Source organism: Paramormyrops kingsleyae, chromosome 1 (assembly GCF_048594095.1).
Source record: "Paramormyrops kingsleyae isolate MSU_618 chromosome 1, PKINGS_0.4, whole genome shotgun sequence".
NCBI classification, from domain to species: Eukaryota; Metazoa; Chordata; class Actinopteri; order Osteoglossiformes; family Mormyridae; genus Paramormyrops; species Paramormyrops kingsleyae.
The window spans coordinates 67592337-67613586 of record NC_132797.1 but is presented as its reverse complement, the minus strand read 5'-3'; the positions used below and the strand labels follow the sequence as shown (position 1 = coordinate 67613586).

At 47.2% G+C, this 21250-nt stretch overlaps 1 protein-coding gene across 1 annotated transcript in view; it reads right to left on the bottom strand.

Annotated features, from left to right (window-relative positions):
- Window positions 1-284: 284 nt before the first annotated feature.
- lrp2a (low density lipoprotein receptor-related protein 2a) overlaps window positions 285-21250 on the bottom strand; it is a 63688-nt gene continuing 42722 nt past the window's right edge. The window contains exons 49-78 of the mRNA XM_072718239.1: window positions 20596-20891; window positions 19029-19695; window positions 17248-17418; window positions 16941-17164; window positions 16659-16836; window positions 15860-16056; window positions 15283-15528; window positions 15015-15143; window positions 13784-13903; window positions 12014-12130; window positions 11726-11842; window positions 11289-11426; window positions 10824-10946; window positions 10374-10502; window positions 8894-9025; window positions 8671-8802; window positions 7738-7881; window positions 6899-7064; window positions 6678-6806; window positions 5931-6151; window positions 5649-5828; window positions 5364-5483; window positions 5124-5214; window positions 4961-5028; window positions 4476-4590; window positions 3734-3860; window positions 2509-2619; window positions 2275-2391; window positions 1918-1989; window positions 285-1677 (exon numbers count right to left, since the gene is read on the bottom strand). Coding sequence (XP_072574340.1) covers window positions 1507-1677; window positions 1918-1989; window positions 2275-2391; window positions 2509-2619; window positions 3734-3860; window positions 4476-4590; window positions 4961-5028; window positions 5124-5214; window positions 5364-5483; window positions 5649-5828; window positions 5931-6151; window positions 6678-6806; window positions 6899-7064; window positions 7738-7881; window positions 8671-8802; window positions 8894-9025; window positions 10374-10502; window positions 10824-10946; window positions 11289-11426; window positions 11726-11842; window positions 12014-12130; window positions 13784-13903; window positions 15015-15143; window positions 15283-15528; window positions 15860-16056; window positions 16659-16836; window positions 16941-17164; window positions 17248-17418; window positions 19029-19695; window positions 20596-20891 — 4948 coding nt within the window. The 3' untranslated portion in view covers window positions 285-1506. The remainder of the gene's footprint in view (window positions 1678-1917; window positions 1990-2274; window positions 2392-2508; window positions 2620-3733; window positions 3861-4475; window positions 4591-4960; window positions 5029-5123; window positions 5215-5363; window positions 5484-5648; window positions 5829-5930; window positions 6152-6677; window positions 6807-6898; window positions 7065-7737; window positions 7882-8670; window positions 8803-8893; window positions 9026-10373; window positions 10503-10823; window positions 10947-11288; window positions 11427-11725; window positions 11843-12013; window positions 12131-13783; window positions 13904-15014; window positions 15144-15282; window positions 15529-15859; window positions 16057-16658; window positions 16837-16940; window positions 17165-17247; window positions 17419-19028; window positions 19696-20595; window positions 20892-21250) is intronic.

Below are 21250 nucleotides of genomic sequence, written 5' to 3'. Positions count from 1 at the left end.
TTCCATGAAACAAAATTATAGCGATTCTATACTGCATGACCATTTAACACCCTTAGATTCATTGTGTAGATGTTTAACTCAGTTTAACGTTATCCCCAATAAAGTGTAGCATATAACAAAGGTTATTATAAGGTTTTCCTGATAAACGAGTAGCATTTATTTAATGGGGTTGATGCAAAGCTACCAGCTGTATTATATTTTGGAAAATAAATCCAGTGTTGCTCTCACCTCCCCCTACTGGCCAAGCATTGCCAGACGTTGAGACCAGGGCAACATTCAGGAGATTCTATGATAAAATAAGAAATTTATTAGATTTTTCTCAGCAGCATAATTTTGTCTTCCAGTTCCTGGTCTCTACCTACAAAGACATTTTAAGGTTTCATACAAAATCTTACCATTAATATACAAAAACGATGATTGCAGCATGGTTGGCTGTAATATCCAGTGTACATACATAGGCTGTGTCTGTATATGGGCTACAGTAAAGCATATAAATTGCTCACTGTGGACCACATAGCAACTACAGGGATAAAACTCTTGCTTAGTCGAACATACAGGAAAATGAAATGTTCAAGTATTGTTCTAAGTAACATTTCAATGAAATCATTAAACGTGTTCATTCTACATGATAAAAGTTACCTGTTCAGCTTTCTAAGATTTTATTACTTATTTATCCAAGCTCTCCAGCTATACTTTTGGCGGATCTGAAGAGGATGTTAAATCTTCTGTTCATTGTTTATATACAGTTGAGTATCACAGTTCAATAATATCCTTTAACTTGAATTATTTTGTGAAGACGATTGCTTTAAATGGCTTCAGAGTACTGCTCAACGGAGTCTAAAATGGACATAATTGCATTTTAAAATATTGCATATAAGAGTAAAGAAAGGAACTTTAAAATATTTGGCTGTGCGTGTTCAATATGAAATGACAGGAACACCCTTAATCTATCCTCAGAAAATTTCTATGATAAGAATCAAGAATCTAACAATGAAAATATCTTTGTTTTGTTTTTTGTCTTGTTTTCAGCCCAGTAATGAGGTATATAAACATGCAAGATGAAATGCATGCATTCATCTGTTCATGTCTGAAGTATGACCTTCGTTAAATAATATCTGTATGTTTATATATGCAATGCACTTCAGTCAAGAGTGACATCCTGTTCACGTGTAACTATGAATAAGATCATCTATTCCAAAATAGGTTATTTCCAGAGAATATTATTGACATAATCTTTCACAAATTTACAAATATACAGCATATTTATAACTGCTATCAGCCAGTTCAGTGCAAAGATATACATATAGTACATTGTAATAAAAAAAATCAACATGAGAATTGGCATAAGAAACACAGGCATTGTCAGCTCAGACCTCTGCAGTGCAGGCAATAGGAACTTTCATCGATTTTCCAAACAATCTTAGTTTCGTTCACAGGCTGCATATAAAAATAGATTCTGTGCAAAGGAGACTGTGTCCTTAGTTCTGCATTTGTGAACAGAACACATTACACATCACTGTCCTCCTTCACCAGGGTGGCCGTGTCTCCGAAGGTGTCCTCCGTAGGCGCGTACGCATTGGGTCGGTCCTTTTTTGGAGCTTTGGCAGGCGGGCCGAAGGGCGAGACCGGCTCGGAGCTGCCGTCCTCTCCGCTTTCCACCACACGCTCCTCTTGCATCTAAAGAGGGACGAACGTAGGGCCAGGTCAGGGTCAAACAAGTGTTTGTCCAAAATAATCTTGGGGAAAATGTTCTGCATTTACAAACAAAAGGATAAGGCGATGGCCTCACAGCCGGAACGAAAGACGGAACCCAGAAACTGAAGGCTTTTCCGGACATTAGCCCTGGAAACGAGGTTCTAGCATAAAAGAAAACAAAGCTGTTGGTTCATAACATAGAGAGTAACAGGGTTGTCTTGCCTCTGAGTATGTGGGATTTTCGAAAGTGGTGCCAGGTTTCAGTTTCCTCTTAAATAAGCTCCACCTGGATTCCTACAACACAGACAAACCAAATCTTACCAAACACAAACAAAGATTTCAATCATCAAATCAATCAAAACGTAGACAATAATCGTAAATAATGTTAGCAGTAAAGTGACAGGTGGTAGTGCAATTGTCAGAAGAACAAAAAAGTCAATATTTACATAAGTAAAGTGTACCGTCAGAGTACTTATGGAAGCTGGACATTTATATACACTTAGAGTAGAGTGTAGCAGAACTTCAGTTAATGCATTAGATTGGGTGAGGTATTGTTAGGGTTTGGTTGACTGTCCCTACAGGAACACATTCGGTGCTGGTAGATGGAGTCTCCACCACGGCCGCAGGCTGCTCCAAGCAGTAGGTCGGGTTCTCATAATTGTTCTTCGCCGGGTCCCCACTCACATTAACGGTGACCTGTGTGTGTCGCAGAACATGCCGGTTTCAGTCAGCACCCGAGTGATTATTAACTCAAGCCGTCAAATGGCCTTCGACATGTGAACGCGTCAGGCGGAAGCCGGCTGCATTGCGTACCTGCGTGGCGTAGATCACGGCGGGGTCGCTCATGGTATTAGCGGCTGTGGAGTAGAGCGGGTTCTCGAACGTGACAGGCTGCTTGCCCCCTCCCGCTGCGAAGTTCTCGTCCTGTTGGAGACCAGAAAAGGTTAGCAAAGATGTTTCATCTCAGATGGGGCTGAAGAAGAGAAGCCGCCCATCCCATACATATTGTGACATGCTCCCGGGTGGTCAGTCTCGACATGGGGAGGGGGTGTCCCATATTTTGGCATGATTACCGAACACAAACAAAGATTTCAATCGTCAGATCGAACCAATCAAAACATATACAATAATCGTAAATAATGTGGAGTTAGCAGTAAGTGGCAGGTGGTAGTGCAATTGTCAAAAGAACAAAAAAGTCAACATTTACATAAGTAAAGTGTACCGGCAAACCTAGACTAGCATATTTGACCAACACACAGTCTTGACTAACACACAGTCTAGGCAAACCATCCAATCAGGGGTGTGGGAAATGGGCCAAACCATCCAATCTGGAGTGCGGGAACTGGGTCAAACTATCTAATCAGGGGTGTGGGAACTGGGGGGGTATGTACCCCCAAATATTTAATTTGGCTTCATTCATCCCCCCTATAAATAGCACTTTGCCTTTATATTAAGTCATACCCTCCTAATATCAAACTCCCTCCTACACCATTGCATCCAATCAGAGGAGAATTATCCGTCTCTCACTATTCACCCTCATTATTCATTATTCACCCAGTCACTCACTCACTCACTCACTCACTCACTCACTCACTCATTCAATCAATCAGTGATGTAAAGCATATGCAAGTAGAAAAACCAAAACTACACATTTTAAACATGTCTTATCCAGCATTTATCCAACTTTTATCCTGAAGGATGAAAGTTTGACGGATCAAGGCTTGTCCTCCTGAAGAGTGATCATAAGGTTTCTGCTTGTGGCCAGTGACAGTCTAGTTACCACATGTGAAACCTTCACCCTTTGACTCCTCGGTCAAAATCTGCCAGACTCTGCAAGACTGCAGGATGCAGGGTATGAGGTCACTGATTGGGAGAAAATCTGGAGTTTTTCGAGGTGAGAAATACCATTTATATATTACTCCTGTTAATGCTAAAACGCGTTTTAAAGTCAGATAGGGGCGCGGAGGTAATTTACTGCAGGCCGTGGTCAAAGTACTGATGCTGCAGGGAGCGGGACCGTCACCGGACGCCTGCTTACCAGTTGCATGGCTCTGTCAATGACTGAGACTCCCACGGCTGGGGGGTCCAGGTCCATGGTGACGTCGTCGCCGGAGCGGAATGTCACGCCGTTTCCGGCATCGCTGGACTTGACCAAGCTGCTCAGACTGCCGAGAATAACGTGAAACTGGGTAAATGAAGTCCCCGTGGAGCCCCAAGTCCCACAGCAAGAACCACAGCAAGAACCACAGCAAGAACCACAGGATCTGAGCAGTACTGAAGCACCTCTGTCTATTACACCTTCTCTCCTGCGTGATATGTGTGTGTGTAGCATTCCTGCCTCACAATGATCTTGCTCTTATTTCTGGGCAATCACTGGAAGCTCAACCTAGCAGCACTTGCATCTCAGTTGGCTAATGGTGACAGATGCATGTTTGTTTTGCATTAATTGCCTCACTTGTAGGCTGGATATCTCAAATGTCCACCAGATAAATAAATGTGAATGTGAATGACATGCAGCTTTCAGACTTGTTAAAAGTGGTGAAGCCTAAAGGATAACGAGGAACCGTAGTATCCATGGTATTTCATTAAATTGGACTTTGGTTTACCGCGGTGTCATAATCCTTTAATGGAAGCATTTAAAATCATTCTTTTCACTAAGTAAACACAGGAACAGGTAGAGACAGGGATCTTTGGTAAGAAGAGCTGCAGCATTATTAGTGCAGGATTAGAAAACACAAAGGGCATGGACTCATGGGCAAGATGGGGGGGGAGCAGTTTACCTGGGAAGTTTGGGCAAGGAGGGTATGAAAGAGCCAGTACGCCTGTAGTTGAAGAAGATCCCAACAGCCAGGCCTCCAGTGATCAAGATGACGATTATTACCAGGAGCACAGCGACTAGCAAGGGGACGAACGTTGGCATGGATTTGTTAGACTTAAAATTTTAATAAAAACTGGATTTGTAGGGGGTGCTGGCATCTTGTCCAGGGTGTGCCCAAGCTTTATGACTCAGGTTACAAACCTCCCCACAACCATGACTTGCATAACCGTTTAAAAGAACGATGGATGGATGGGTGGGTGGATGGATGGATGGAAGGATGGATGGATGGATGGAAAACTGATTTGTACATGTAAGTTCAGGACCAACAGTTCAACATACTTCATGGACTCATGGTAGCTTATTCACTTTATTTACATTTCAGCAGGTAGCTATTACGCAGAGTAACATAACCAAAGGACAACATAAAGTTATGGTTTGCACGCATACCTATCCCTGAAGGTGCCCCACTGGACTTCCCCATCTCACAGTAGCTGCCCGCATAGCCGTACAAACACCTGTTTGTTGAAAAAGGGAAACCATTTATTCGCAGTTATGGGTGTTTTATTGTCCGTGACATATGGATATTCTTGGGACCGACTGTTGGACCCACTTGCACTTGGGGGGCCCATCCTCTTCGGTGTAGCATGTCCCGCCATTCATGCATCGACATGGAGCGGGCAACAAAACCGGGACCTCTTTAGCTGTGGGGGGTGGAAGAAAAGTTACACCAAAGTTGCCCCCAACACGGTGAAAAAACAGGCCCTGCAAGTGGTGATTCCTGCTCTGGTAGATGTGAGGTTGCGACCCGTAAAGGTAATCTCTCTTAATCCATCTAACGGGAATTGTTTACCTGCATCACACTCGTTGGGGTTGAAGCTGACGGGCAGGGAGCCCTGTGGGCACGCACAGGTGTAGCCCCTTGGGCGTAGCAAACACAGGTGACTGCAGACATCCTTGCATGGGTTAGGCACTGATAGAGGGCAGATAGTTCTTGTCATATTCTTGGAAATATAGGGCAGGTGGAGAAGTCCACCCTCACCTAAGTTGCTACTGTCATCTCCTCCTTACTCGAGTGATGATGCTACATATCGCTAATCTCAGCGGTGATGTCATCGGTCCTCGAAGCATTCTGTACCTGAGAGGTTGCGCCTGTGCTCTTGGTAGATGCGCACTTGGGTGAGCCACGGGTTGATCGTCAGCACTTTCACTTTGTCCCCCTTCCCGAATTTATTTTTCTTCCACACCTCGCCCCGCTCTCTCGTCGTCCAGTAGATGTGTCCCTCAAAGACGTCTAGGCTATAGGGGTTACCGATGTCTGAAGAGAGATGGGATCACGGTGAAAACCTCTTACGACAATACGTATTATATGGGGACTTGAACAGCAGATCATTCCGGAATCGTGTCATTAAGCCATTACCTCCTGATATTATAATCTTCCTGTCTGTGCCGTCCGCCTTCATGGACTCGATGGTATTCTCTTTGGAGTCGCACCAGTATATCCGGTCGCCATTGACGTAGTCTACGGCCAGCCCAGTGGGCCAGCCCAAGTCCTCCTCCACCAGGACCTGCCGGTGTTGCCCATCCATCCAGGCCGACTCAATCTTGGGCTTTCTTCCCCAGTCTGTCCAGTACATCATTCTGTCCCAAACACAACAGTTCTTGACACTTATTATCCACACCAATAACTAATAGTGACAGCATATAATAACAAAAGAACAGCATAAAGTCACGTCCACTTGTCTGCTTATGAAAAATTAAAATGCAAAGTTACCAAGTTTTCAGTAACTGCAGTTTCAGTTATCCATGATTTACCACAGTCTGGAAAGCAATATATAAATTGTGTAACAATATGCTTTTTAATTGGTCCTTCGTCCTTTGAGGGGTATAAAGAGCATGATTTTCATTGCTCTGCCATCAATTGATACAAGATACTGCAGAGTACTGTACACTATATAATGTACTTTATTATTATTGTAGCGAATGTTGGTATTGTCTTACGGTGAAATCGTGATATATGGGGTCCGTGGATGCTTCACTATTATCCGCGGTTTCGGCTGTCCGCAGTGCGTCTTCAAACGCACCACCCGAGGATAAGGGGGTAATGTTCTAATATCAATAGGTATTTTACGTTAATCCTACGAATGTCATTCGACTTTGTACTCACCCAAGTGCTGGATTGACCACGATCGCAGCAGGCTGGTCAAGCTCCGTGTGGATCAGCCACTTCCTGTACCGGCCGTCCAGCTTCGCCACCTCGATCCTATTGGTCCCCGAGTCGGTCCAGTAGACGTGTCTGCAACGTGAACGGAGGCAGTGACGCGAGTGCGGAACAACAAACGCGACGGCCAATCCGGAAGACTCCGTGCCGCAGGCCATCAGGGCTACCCGCCGATCCAGTCGACTGCGATGCCGTCAGGCTTGGAGATGTATCTCAGGTTGAGGTCGACTTCCTTCACGGGGTTGTTGCCATTGTCGATGAAGGTGGGCATGTAGGCACGTTTGATAGCTCCAAACTGGGAGCCTCTGCCCAGCACTGTCCAGTAAACGATACCTGTGGAAACAATCCTCAGCTCAGCGTGCAGAAAACCTACTATTGTACTAAGGTAACTAAAACCACGGCTGACAACATTTATCTGTATATTTCTGCCCCAAACTTTAACTACCTTATTCACTGATTATTGATTTATTTTCATTAATGAAATCTAATACTGCATGGAATTTGTGAACCTGATAGTTAAAAAGGAGGAGTGTGATTGCATCTGTTCATCAGGAAATAAACTTACAACATGATGTTTTACCTTCTCAGACAACTGATCAGTTTGTCGACAATGTAATACAACCAAAATAAGGATTGGGTCTGGAAAACAACTAGCATTCCCTTTGTGAGGCGGATACATGATGTAACTGGTCTGGATTCTCAAATACAAGAACTTGTGGCCATAGGTGGAAATTAGCAGGAGAACATTTTAAACTGAATTTGGGAGGGGTTTATAACTGTTATCATCTGATACCCTAACCCACATTATAAACCCCTCCTACCCCTCGTGATAAACCCCCACTATTCAACATTTTGTTCATAAAAGGGCTGAAAGCAAGTTCCGAAGCATAACAGAAGCACCATCTACTGGGATCAAAACACACAGGTTCCCGCAGCTTCATTTGCCTATTGCTAGTATTGGGAGTAGCTGAGTCCGAGCGACGCTGCGGCAGACAGGCTGTCTTACTGAGACCGGTGTCCTCTGGGTCCCACGAGTAGTCCAGGGTCTGGATGTGCTCGCTGTTCTCCACGTAGTCGGAGAACTGCTCCGAGGAAAGGTTGAAGCGGCGGATGCGCACGTTGTCCGGCAGCAGGAGGGCTGGGGGGTTGCCTTGGGGAGGGCGTGGGACAGGTTTTGGGGAAAGTTAGGCGATTATCATCCTGAATTGCACGGAAAACATAGATTATTGTTTATAGTGGTGGTTCCGGCAGACATGACGACCTGGGGTGAAATCTGAGCCAACTGCTCAGATATGCAGGCATGTGGATGCCCAACGGTGCCCCTCAAATAATGCCACCCACCCATTTTCCATACCCACCTGTCCCATGCAGGCACCAAGCCAATGCAGAGCATACACACCATTCACACACAAGGGCAATATAGGCAAATCCAGTTCATCTTAGTTTCTTTTTGGACTTTGGGGAGGGGGCGTGGACTGGAGAACCCAAAGGAAACATGGGAGGCCACGAAACATACAGGCATATAGCTGGGGCTGAGACTCACAGCCCGGTCCTAGAGGGAGGGGGGCGACACTGCCAGCCACTGTGCCACTATGCTGCCTCTTGGCAGGATCCACCCACGATTATTTAGAAACACCAACCCCCCTCCAACAAACACACCCCAAACCAGTGATTCTCAATCCTGTTCCTGGTGCCCCCCCCCCCCGCTAGAATGTTGTCATCCCAGCCCTAACTGAATCAGGCTCACATGGTCCTTAATAGACTAATAATAATAGGCTAATAATGAACGTGGCAAGTCGAAAGCATCGTGGGTTGGAATGATGGCACATTCTGGCAGAGTGGCTCTAGGAACAGTATTAAGACCTATTGCGCTAAACAAACACTCCAACCGAGCATGATCTGACCCCGCACTGATCCCCACGCCCCCCCGGGTGCTCACCCTCAGCGGCGCATTGCACCCCGTGCTCCTCCCCGACGGAGCGGAAGCCCTGTGAGCACAGACACTCGTATCCTCCCTTGGAGTTCCTGCAGTTCTGCGGGCAGCTGCCGAAGACCTCGCACTCGTTCACGTCTGGGAGCAGAGCGTAGGGGTCACGCTGGGTCACAGCGCCGTGCCCGGTGGACAGATCGGGTCGGCAGCGGCGGCGGGAGGAAGGGCTCACCCTCGCAGCTGTTCCTGTCAGTCTGGCTGGGCCTGAATCCAGGTCCGCAGGAGCAGATGAAGCCTCCTTCTGCCAAGTTGGTGCAGTTGTGCTCGCAGAGGTTTTCGCTGCAGGAGCGGCTGCTGCCCCTGTCTGAGAAAGAACAACATGCGACAAACTGCTGCAAAGCCATAAGTGTGGCTATAACCTGTGACAACACTGCCCCACAAAGGCAAAACACAGTAACTGCAGGTTTTAGAAAAATGGCAAAAATCAGGTCTTGAAAATTGGCCGCACATTTCAAACGAAACCAATGGAAATCAATGTTGTTTTAGCTATACTATGTTGCATGTGATCACCATTTTGGCGTTCTGCCTGTGCAGGGTCCCTGAGGCAAACTTATAAACCACTGTACAGTATATGATTGGCTGACATGATTGGCTGATTAGCAGAACTAATTATGCAGCTACCAGCATGCTTTGCACCACACAGCCCGTATCTGTAAATAGTCTAAATTAATAAGTGTATTTGTGTATTTATGTTGTAAATAATAATTGTCCTAACTGTGTAATATTTTTTTTGTAGAATGTGTCTGTTTCATTAGTGTGTAACTGGGGTTGTTGAACTAATTGTTGGCGTCCCAGTCTGTGCCGCTGCGAGTGGAAAAACATTAGTGGCTGTGAATAAACACAGTAGCTTCCATTTTAAAAGAGCTGTCATCTCCTTTATTAAAATGACTCACGCACGCGCCACAATAAGTTCGTTTGTGCTCTCGAAAACATTCTGCGCCCTTTAGGGCTGTGGCGTGACAAGGTGACATTGTTTTTAGTTTGCAACAGATTGTTTCATTTTCTCCAGACGTCGTATAAAGTGTTCAGTTACCTTTAGGCTCCATTTTATTTCGTGACAAAATGTCTCAGTTCAGTTACTGTGTTATGCCTTCGTAGGTCCGAATAAATTACACGTGTTTATCTGCATTACACACATACCTATCCACTACTGAAATGCATGTATTACAGCTGAAAACAAAGTCTTAAAGAATATAGGGTATATGCTGTTCTTATTATGTTTGTCTGTGTAAACTTGATTTTTAGACCTGCAAAATGTGACTGTCACCTGACTTAAGTCCCTGGGAAAGTGACCTCCTCCATGCCCAGCTTTCATATTTTGAGTAATTCCCAGTTATTCTCCCAAACCCCAATCCTGCCCTCAGCCACAGTCTTTCCGTGACCCAACGCCCATTTCCGCCCTATTCTTACACTGAAACTACAGTCTCTCATTTCCGGCTGCCTTTGTCACACCTGCCTCCACTCCTAGCTCCGCATTAAATCCTCGATCCCCACGTGACACGGCTCAATTCTCTGTCCTGCCCCGGGCGAGTGACGCTACACGATGTGCCATATTCTCCACACGCATTCTCATGTTCTGTGGCAAAGATGATGTGTTTGTTTTCGCTTTTAGCCAATAGCCTGAACGGTGCCTTTGCAAAAGCGTTACTCACTGCAGCCCAGCTCATCGGACTGGTCTCCACAGTCATCGAAGTCGTCACACACATAGTGCAGCGGAATGCAGTCCCTGTTGCTGCATTTGAACTCCTCCACTGAGCAGGGCCCGTGGGTGGGGGCCTGGCCTGGGGGCACACAGGCAGATGGGGGTGTCATCAGGAAAAGCCACAGATTTCCCTTCTGATGGAGAACAATATGGACAAGTAATCAAGGCCAAAGATGTCTGTTTAAAGATAAGAGGCAACCATCCGCCTGATTTGGATGCCAGAGAGGACATCCCTTAAAGAAAACCCGCCCACAGACGGTAGGGGAGCGGCTGATTGGTCAAAGATGTCTGTTTAAAGGTAAGAGGCAGCCATCCGCCTGATTTGCATGCCAGAGAGGACATCCCTCAAAGAAAACCCGCCCACAGACGGTAGGGGAGCGGCTGATTGGCCCACACGCACAGTGCTCCGGCCTCTCGTCGGTGCCGTCACCGCAGTCATCCAAAGTGTTGCACAGCTCGTGGCTGTATATGCAGCGGTTGTTATCACAGCGGAAACGGAATGGGGGGTTGCAGGGAATATCCACTGGGGGGGGGGGGGGGGGGGGGGGACAAAGAAGGGTAACCTTAGTTACACCAGCAAATGTTTCGCCACAAACTAGAACTAGTAATTTCATCTGTACAATCCATACTTTTCGCAATATTTTTGACCTTAAACACAAAGCAACCATTCAAACAACTACAATTCAAACAAAACAAAAACTTTGTAAACGAAACATATTTACTATGAAATTCACTAAAGCATTTATCTGTAAGAACACGACATCTGTGCAGTTGCTAAGATACGCAATACTTTCTTGTTTAAATTGCTGCAGTAGCTGATAAAGGAAGGTTAGTAATATGGCTGGCGGGATGGGGGCTGTCCTACAGCAGGTGTGGAGCTCCTCGTCCGAGCCGTCTCCGCAGTCGTTATCCCCGTCGCATTTCCAGTGGGACTGCAGGCACACGTGGTTCCTGCACTCGAAGAGGAATGGCGGGCAGTACGTTCCGTTGGGGTACCGGGTCGCTGCAGGGATGAGACGGACAGACAGCGTCCTCCCACTAATGTCTTTACCAAATATGATGCAATATTTGTTGCGTCTCACAGGGATGCTAATCGGCCATGGAAACCCTGTACTTTACAGGGGCTCTTGAGGGTCCCTTATGGTAGGAAGCACATTTTATCATCTTGTATTTCTTCACACTGAAAGAGGGAACCCTAACGAGGGGGTCGACGTGACATTTTGTCATGGGGCCCACAATTTCAGTTAGTGTCGCGTGACCTAAATGGCGCGTCTGGTGACGGCTACGATCGTTGACACTCACGGCATGCCGCCTCGTCAGAGTAGTCCACGCAGTCAGCGTTACCATCGCATTGGAAGTGCTGTGCAATGCAGTGGCCGCTGTTGCACTGGAAGTATCCCGGGTTACATGTCCGCAGTTCTGCAGTAGAGCGTCAGCGTATGAGATTATTTGATTGATTCAAAATATTCTTAACCCTAGAATGCACGAGCAGGAGGTCACGCAACGACTTACTCTGCTCATCCTCTGCTCAGGATTGTGCAATCACGGGAGGATCTTAAACAGGGTTCTGGCCACGGGATCTCCACTTACCACAGTCCCTCTCGTCAGAGTTGTCCCCGCAGTCGTTGTCATGGTCGCACACCCAGCGGCCGGGAATGCAGTGCAAGTTGTCACAGCGGAATTCGCTCTCTGTGCAGGAGCGGGGGCCTGAGAGCAAATGGGGGTACGATTCTGAAGGGTTAGGGCCTAAATGGGACCCCTAGCATGTATGTTTCAGCGGGTTAGGACACTGTGTCTGTGATTGGAAGGTTGCTAGTTCAAATTCTCCCAAAGGCCGGCACAGTGATTTCACTATTGGGCCCCAGCACAAGGCCCTTAATCCCCAAATGTTCCAGGGACTGTCTGACCTTGTTTCACAATTGTATGGTCACCTTGGATAAAAGCATCTGATAAATAAATAAAAAAAAACGCACGCTGCTCTCCCACTGGCTTTCACAACTCTCACCACTGACATTTATCAGTGAGGGCAGAACACTCCTCACTCTGCTTCTGCTCTTTTTGCCTCACCCAACTACGAGTCAATCTTCTCTTACTTTATTGCTTTTTAACCGCATTCAAGCAGTTTTCCTTCAGAAATCACTCACGAGGACTCCAGCATCTGCATTCACCTGAAGAATCACCATTACCGGTCTGAGCACCTGCATAGCCATCACTGAGAGATCCGGCATCCAGCGAGAAATAACTGAATAAATGATTGCCATCAATCGTGAAAGCAAACAGTGTTCTGTCCCCCCTGGCCATATTTCCCCGCTGAGTTCATATAATTCATTAGCGGCGTTATCTCTGTGAATTACATGGACAGATAGGGCCAGAGCAGCAGGCAGTAAAAGTCCAGGCACAGCGCAGGGAGCGACAGGGTGATTTATTCCGGGCCGTCTGTTATCGCACGGGGTCCTGCAACTGCCGTCATCAGGTCGCACGCTTACAGACTTCCTTACATTCCCCGGTGAAAAGGTGCCCGACTCCTTCGCCACCTCCCTCGAAGCGTTCGAGACGAGCCGTTTCTAAAAACAAGCCCTTAACGCCGAGCAGCGTGGGGGCAGGAGACAAGTCACGCTAAACCTTCTCACCTAGTCGAGCTTCCCGTCAGACAACGGGAAACGCAAACTCTCCTGCTGAGCATGGTGGTGCAGCGTGATCAACACGTATATTTCCAGTTATACCTCATCCTGATGTGCAGTGACCTTACAGCCAATTTCTCACAGAATTCACACAATTTCACATTCTCTCTGTTTGCATTATCCTTGTATCGTATTTTTGTCACAATCACCAAAATAATAATTTCCAAACCTAATTAATTCACAATTAATTGTATTTATCACATTTGTTTGTAATATATTTGTGATTGGTTAGATGCCAACTGCATTTAATTGGCTCTGCCTGAACTTCAGCACAATTTAAGTTGGATGTAAACTGAATAAAAAATCTAATCCAATTTCAGATTTTTCAGTTATTTCATTTACAACTTTCCTCAGCTGATGCCTATTATCAGGGGTAAGTTCCTCAGTTAATATTTTAATTCTTTGTTTCAGGTTATTAGGAGAAATGTTGTATAAACCCAAGGTCCAAAAGAGCACGGTTACTCATTACTGATGTCTTTTATAACAAGAAGCCTCTCACTTTTAATGATTAAAGTTTCTGAGTGAGAACGCAGAGAGCAGCTTCCTGGCATGGCTGACTTAGACTTTTTTTGCTGGTTTCTTGGTTAATGCAGCTTGCTTGAGTGCGAGGCCGCGGCCAGGAGTGAGGTCAGGAGGTCATAGCCTCTCCACCTTGTACCGGTTTGGCGGCGGGGCTTACTGCAGGTTCGCTCGTCGGAGCCGTCGCCGCAGTCGTCGTCCCCGTCGCATTTCCAGCGCAGGGGAATGCAGTGGTGGTTGTCGCAGCGGAAATCACCCCTGGGGTTGCAGGTCAGCTCCGCTGAAGACGGGCAGGTGCACGGTGAGTACAGACACGCATGCAGAGGGACACGCACTTGTAAAATACATTCCTCACACCAGGGGGCGATGCTGGGTTACTGTGTTCTCATTCATTTTCATTCAAGTCAGGCACCCATCCGTTTTCATAAATTTCTATTGATTCTTTTGCCTCACGCAGAAAATACCTGCTTACACAGTACAGAGTAGTGAGTAAAATACAGAACACGAAATCTCAAAAACATCCAGCCCTTCCTCTTAATTAAAGCTGCGATTATTACCCAGAGCAGCAGGGAATCATGGGGGGGGGGGCATCCTGAGCGATGCCAGAGTTACAGGCGGAGGGGGAGGCTTGCGGAATAGTGCTGACTTGTTTGGCACATGGGTGAGATACTGGCAGCCTGGTAGGTTGGGATGACCCCCCCCGTGCCCCCCAGCACCCCGTCATCCTGCATTCTTACGGGCCGGCTAGCCGTGGATCTCCGCTCCGTCCCGGGATGGTGCTAATGAAGCGGGGGTCACTGATAAGCCCCGCAGCCGCAGGGAAGGAGGGGGGGGGGGGGGGTCTCAGATAGGAGCCCAGGGTTCGCGTGCCATCGGAATCGCTGAGAGTGTAAACAGGGCAGCTCTGCTTGTGGTGAGCTTCCCACCTTCATTCATCTGAAGCTGTTGATTTAATTTGCATTCATTCCATAGTTGCCATCCCAGAATTCTCCTTCACACGCTAACATAAAAGCGGCAGCATAGCGCTTCAGCACTCCTGCTTCACAACTCCACAGTTGGAGGCTTGAATTCAACTCCCCAAATGTGGGGGGGCGACCAAAAGTGATTTAAAAAAAAAAAAACTGTTATTTTGACATTGCGGGGACCATTTTTCAGGTCCCCACAAAGATCTGTGAATGCAATTAAAAAACTAAAAATGTTAAGGTTAGGGCTAGGTAGGGGTTAAGGTCGTCATTTTGGGATTAGAGTTTTCCCCATAGAAATGAATGGAAAGTCCCCACAAAGATATAATTACAAACCTGTATGTGTATATGGGGGAGTAAGGAGATTGATGGATGCTAGTGAACAGACACTGGCTCTGATTGCCGGTTCCCTCAAAGGCATGGACTCACCACAGCCCTGCTCATCGCTCTGGTCTCGGCAGTCATCGTGTCCGTTGCACACAGCCCACAGAGGCACGCAACGGTAGTTGGTCCGACAGGCAAAATCGGTATGGTTGTCACAACGGTATGCTGGGCCCACTGCAAGGTAAATCAGTGGTTTAGCATGAGCTGTTAGAATGAAATGCTACCAAGAGCTATTAGTATGAGCGTAACTAATTCTTAAAGTCTAAGGCCCCATGTGATTGGTCAAGAGCACCCCCACCCGCCCACCACTCACTGCATTCGTCATGCGGCTCGTCCGAGTTGTCCCCGCAGTCGTCGTCCACGTCGCACTTCCACGTCTGGGGGATACACCGTCCGTTCCGGCACCTGAACTGGCCTGGGCGGCAGGTGCGGCTGGCGCAGTGGGACGGGTCCTCATCGGAGCCGTCGCCGCAGTCGTTCTCGTTGTCGCACTGCCACGCTTCAGGGATGCACCGCTTGTTGGCGCATTGCCACTGGTATGTTTCACACTGGTGCGTTGCTGCGTGCAGAGGGGATACGCTGTTGCTGTGGTCGCTTAGCCAAATAATTTTATTCCAAATTAATAATAATTATTAATAATCATTGTGTTCCCCTGACACTGCAGCCAATATACCTGTCTCATTTTCCACACCTTTTTTTAACTATTTCAAAATGATTCCAAAAAGTCCATACTCCTTGCTCCCCTTCCCACATCAGGTCCTCCTGCCTGCCTTCTTGCCTAGCGTTACCCCTTAAAAAGGTCCAACAGCAGAATCCTTGCTAGGATTGCAGCCCTTTGGTAAAAGCTGCAAATCTTTAACTCATTCCCCCACCAAAAAGTGGACACACACCACACAGTACGGGGTCCTCGTCTGAGCCATCGTGGCAGTCCCGCACTGCGTTGCACAGAAAGTGATGACTGGTGCAGTTGCCGTCATTGCACTGGAACTGGCCCAGTCGGCAGTGGCGTGCGGGGCAGGTGGAGGGCTCGTCTGAGCCGTCCCTGCAGTCCCGCTGGCCGTCACACTTCCACGAAATTGGGATGCATCTGCAGTACAACAGGAGGGGGACATGGGTAGTTGTGTATGGATCAGCAGGGCGGCGACACTGAGATTACAGGTCTTCATTATACTGTATAAGTGACTGTTATGAGATTAGTACTAATGTGCTGTAAAAAGGCAGGTCGTAATGGAAACATCCTTCATTTGGAGTCCTGCATGATCTATAATAGGTACACGCAGATTGGTCTGTAACGGGCAGCCGTAGGAACCCAATTGCTGGCTAAAAAAAACCACCCCCTCCACCCAGGTCAGCAAAAACTACCAACACCCCCCACCCCCCAGGTGGGCCACCAACACTTTGTATTGGTCAGCAGCCAGGCCTTGTGGCTGGAAAGGTTGAGAATCCCTGTTTCACAGCATGTCCTTGCCTTGTTCCTAAATGGGCCATTTAGGACTCACAATGATTGGCATGAACATGCTAAATCCAAGGTTGCTAATGCTACCATTAAAAGATTACAGGATCTTTACATTATTCTAATTTACATAACAAGTGATGGTTGACTAACAGCCAGTGCCTGAAACACCTCCTCTCCAATCATCTCCGAGACCCCAGTCACTGTGAGATTGGAAATGAGGCCTCGCGACTCACCTCTCATTGTCGACGCATCTGTACTGCGTGCTGGAACACATGGCCAGGCAGCGGGGCACGTTCCCCACCTGCACGGTCAGGAAGTGGTCGGGACACTCGCAGGTGTGGCCCTGGCCTCCGGCCCGGATCAGGCACAGGTGCGAACAGCCTCCGTTGTTCACCGCACAGGGGTTGGACACTGTAGGAGGAGGATTGAGTCACACACCTTGCTGGGGTACTGTCCCTTTAAGAATCCCAGAGTGGAAGAAGGTAGCCGATTGGACGGTACCCTCAGGGTCTCACCAGTTGGCTGCCGGTAGGGGTGGCACACATGGATGTCAAAGGGCCTGTGCGTCGTGTTCACCAGTGCTGTGCGGCCCGATCCATCATATTTGTTCCCCTTCTCCACAGTCCGGGTGTTCCAGTCAGTCCAGTAGACAGTGTCTTCGAAAACAGTCAGGGCGAATGGGTGGGGCAGGACTCCATCGTAGACTGTGTGTCGGTGGCGGCCCTCCAGGTCCGAGTACCTGTGGAGCGGGGAAGCAGGGTTTTCGCTGCATTTCCTACTCAAAGGCCTGTCACAAAGGCCATATTTGGGACGAGGTCTTACTCAATGTAGTTGAGGTGGGCGTCTGACCAGTAGAGCATGTCATTGGTGTAATCGATCGTGATCCCATTGGGCCACTCGATCTTGGTGGTGACGATGGCAGACTTGTTGTTCCCGTCCATGCCAACTCGGCCAATGAAGGCTCTCTCACCCCAGTCTGTCCAGTAAACATATCTAGAAAACAAATAGCCTCAGTTTTATCTGCTCAGAGCTGAAAATGACCAAACTCATGAGGACACTCTGGATTGAAAATTATACATCATATATAATTTTACTAATTATTAATTTGCTTCTTAAAGGAGAAAAAAGGTCAACAAAAGCTGAAATTACAGCTTCCAGGGGGTGTAGACTTCTGCTATCCAGTCCAATGTTTTAAAGTAAGGGTTAAAGCATAACAAGCTGTGTATTATACAATTCGCAGCCCCCACAGAGTGCAAGGCTTATACCATTAACTGCTTATACCATGATTACTACACATTTTGCTTACAGTTCTGTACCTACAGACATTTTCAAGTTTACAAGCCAAAAAAAATGTAATATTAGTATAACTACTTACTTCCAATAATGATTATACATTTTTGTTTGTCTTACATTAAATTTATATTGTGTTCTATGTTTGGAATTTTAAGTAACGTTACTTAGAATGAATAATCATAATTGTGCATCGATTTGCTGTGATTTATCTTGCTGACACTATGTGTGAGGTTATAGAAAATTATTCAATACCTTTTGAACAATCAAATTTGAGAATTCAATAGTGCTGTGTAGGGCTGCACAATTCAACCAAAAAAAAAAAAAACATGATCTCGATTCTCACCTTCTAAATTATAACTGTTTTTCTGGATTGTATTACATCAGAGGGATGAAAACAAGCGCTCCTACTTTTCCCCAGAGAGTCGCAAGCGTGCCACAATTCTGCACTCTCTTTAAAGGCTGCTTTTCCACCTCACCGGGTACCTTACTTTTGGTGCTTCAATTAAGTTCTCTCAATCTTCAGAACAGATTGCAGTTAAAGATTGAGTCACTTCATTTGTCCCCGCATAAATTATTATTATTATTATTATTATTATTTTAATTCTTTTAATTAGTATTGCCTTGTTTCGTAGTTTTCTGAGTTTGCAACTTTTTTCAAGATGCCGGTTGTATTGTGTTTCAGAGGCAGGCTATTTGCAGAACCGTTCGACAAAGAAAGCATTTCAGGTCCCACCCCAAAGTACTGAAGTACCAAAAAAGTTCCCCACTGGGACTTCTGTTACTGGAACGTTTGGTATGGCTGTCTTGATTACCCTAATTGAATGGTCAATTGAGCATTTCCTTTCTGTTGTCTGAAACTGATATGCCGGTTCTGGATCTATCATTTGTGTGTTTGGCACAGAATCGTGCAGCCCTAGTGCTGTGGTACAAACCTGACTGAAAAACCACTTGTAATGTTTTCTAAAAGGCTTGTAGTCCTCCTGGCTATAAATAGCAGGCATGTGTAGAAGGCGACCACAGACTGTAAAGGAACCTTGCATGTGTAGAAGGCGACCACAGACTGTAAAGGAACCTTGCATGTGTAGAAGACAACCACAGACTGTAAAGGAACCTTGCATGTGTAGAAGGCGACCACAGACTGTAAAGGAACCTTGCATGTGTAGAAGGCGACCACAGACTGTAAAGGAACCTTGCATGTGTAGAAGGCGACCGCAGACTGTAAAGGAACCTTGCATGTGTGGAAGACAACCACAGACTGTAAAGGAACCTTGCATGTGTAGAAGGCGACCACAGACTGTAAAGGAACATACCCAAACTTAGGATGGACCACAATCCCCCGGGGATTTTCGAAGCAGTACGTGTTGTTGCCATCTACGCAGTGCTCGGCCAGCTTCTTCACAAAGCGCCCGTCCAACTCAGACACTTGGAGACAGTCCAGAAAGCTGTCCACCCAGTAGAGCTTCCTAGCCACCCAGTCGACGGCGAGGCCCTCGCTGTGCGCCAGGCCGCTTAGCACAGTCTCCCTGCCCGTGCCGTTGAAGAACATGCGCTCGGCCGTCCTGCGCGCCACGTCGATCCAGTAGAGGCGTTTGTCCGCGCGGTCGAAGTCTAGTGCCACCACGTTGGTGAGACCTTGCAGGATGAGCGAGTAGGCCTCGCCGTCAGCCGACAGGTTGCGCAGGTAGTAGCGGTTACTGAACAACAGGTAGGGGGCAACGTTGCTGTTCTGCCGGCAGCTCCGCCCGTCAGGCTCTCGCAGGTAACCCGGGGCGCATTTGCACACGTGCGAGCCCACGGTGTTCTCACACACCTGGCTGCACACGGCTGGCGTCTCAGCGCACTCGTTGACGTCGTCGCATGTGGTGCCGTCCGACATGAGCCTGTAGCCCGGCAGGCAGGTGCAGGTGAAGCTGGTGGGCGTGTCCGTGCAGTTGTGGTCGCAGTGGTGCATGGAGGGGTCCGTGCATTCGTTGATGCCTGCAGCCGAGGATGGACGCAAGATTCTTAATGGGATTCGTCACACATGATGGCTACTAGCATCACACAAACAAACACACCTTGCATGTGTATCTGCCTAACTTTTATATATGTATATATAGAATCGATTTACATTACATCTTTATTTATTTAGCATAAGCGTCTATCCAAAGCGTTGTACATTTGAGAAAGCAGGATAAGAGGCCTAGCTCAAAGGATTGGAACCGACAACGTTCCAATCCCAGGTATATCATCCTAATCCGGTGAACGACACACCAATAACTATCCCTTTCCCTTAAATTGACTGTCCAGGGCTGTAGTGAGCCAAAAATCTATCCCTCGAAATGGAGGCAATGAGGCGGGGGGGGGGGGGCAAAATGCTCACACACTGGGACTGATACTTCCCAAAAACCACAAAGGCTGGGATTCGATCCCACAACCCATTAGGAGTCAAGGGCCACAGAGCTAACACTGGCCTATAGCCTTTGGTGGTTCACAGAAAAAACAGTTTTTTCATTTTGAATTTTTTTTGGTAACATAAATTGTCAAAAAGCACACCTCCACACATGTGACGTCACGGTAAAACTGTAACTGTCACCTTTAAGGAGCAACAGGATTTAACAGAGCGGCGTATATAGTAAGAGAGATACAAGCAAGAACATAAATTATGTCTATAGGGGACAAAATGAATTCCAGGAGGAGATATATTTGCTTAGCAGACAATTATCTGACCATGGGAGTCTTAAAGTCTCTCAGGAGCACATCAGCATGTAAATACGCGTGTCCCTCAGTAAAAGGGTAAATGTGTCCCTGCTCAGGGGTACTAATGGATGTCTTGGTTATATGTTTGGGTGCAAGAGGGCAAATCAGCAAATGCGACACGGGGGAGAGGGTACTTACCACACCCTTTTTCGTCGCTGCCGTCAGAACAGTCGTTGTTCCTGTCGCACACCTTGGTGTCTGGCACGCAGTTCCCGTTCTCACATCTGTAGTTCCCAGGCGGACAAGTAGGGGGCAGTGTACGGCACAGGTGGTCCAGCTCGTCCGACTCATCGCCACAGTCATTGTCCCCGTCGCACACAAAATCGCGGGACACGCAGCGGCCATTCTGGCACGTGAACTGGTGCTGCTGACATGGCAGGTAGGTGCAGCCCTGCTCGTCGCTGCCGTCGCCGCAGTCGTTGCGACGGTCACACCTGGAGGATGGTGTGGTCATTACCAACATATGACCACCAGAGGGCTGCATCTACAAACAGTCAACAGCCGTACCCACAGACTAGAATTCTGCTAAAAGATCATAAAATTAGAATCATAAAAATGATTTCTATAAAGTCTACACACTTAAAGAAATAAACTTTAGTACAGTGAGCTTTAAATACAATACTTTTCAGCTCATGTCCCATACTGATCTGTTTCTGTGGTCATTTCCCTTGCCCTTCATACAAACGCTTCATCCATCCATTTTTCATAACAGCTTCTCTAGGGCCCACAAGGGCTTGAATCCCATCTCAGGGATCACATGAACGAGGCCGGAGACACCCCAGATAGAAAGCAT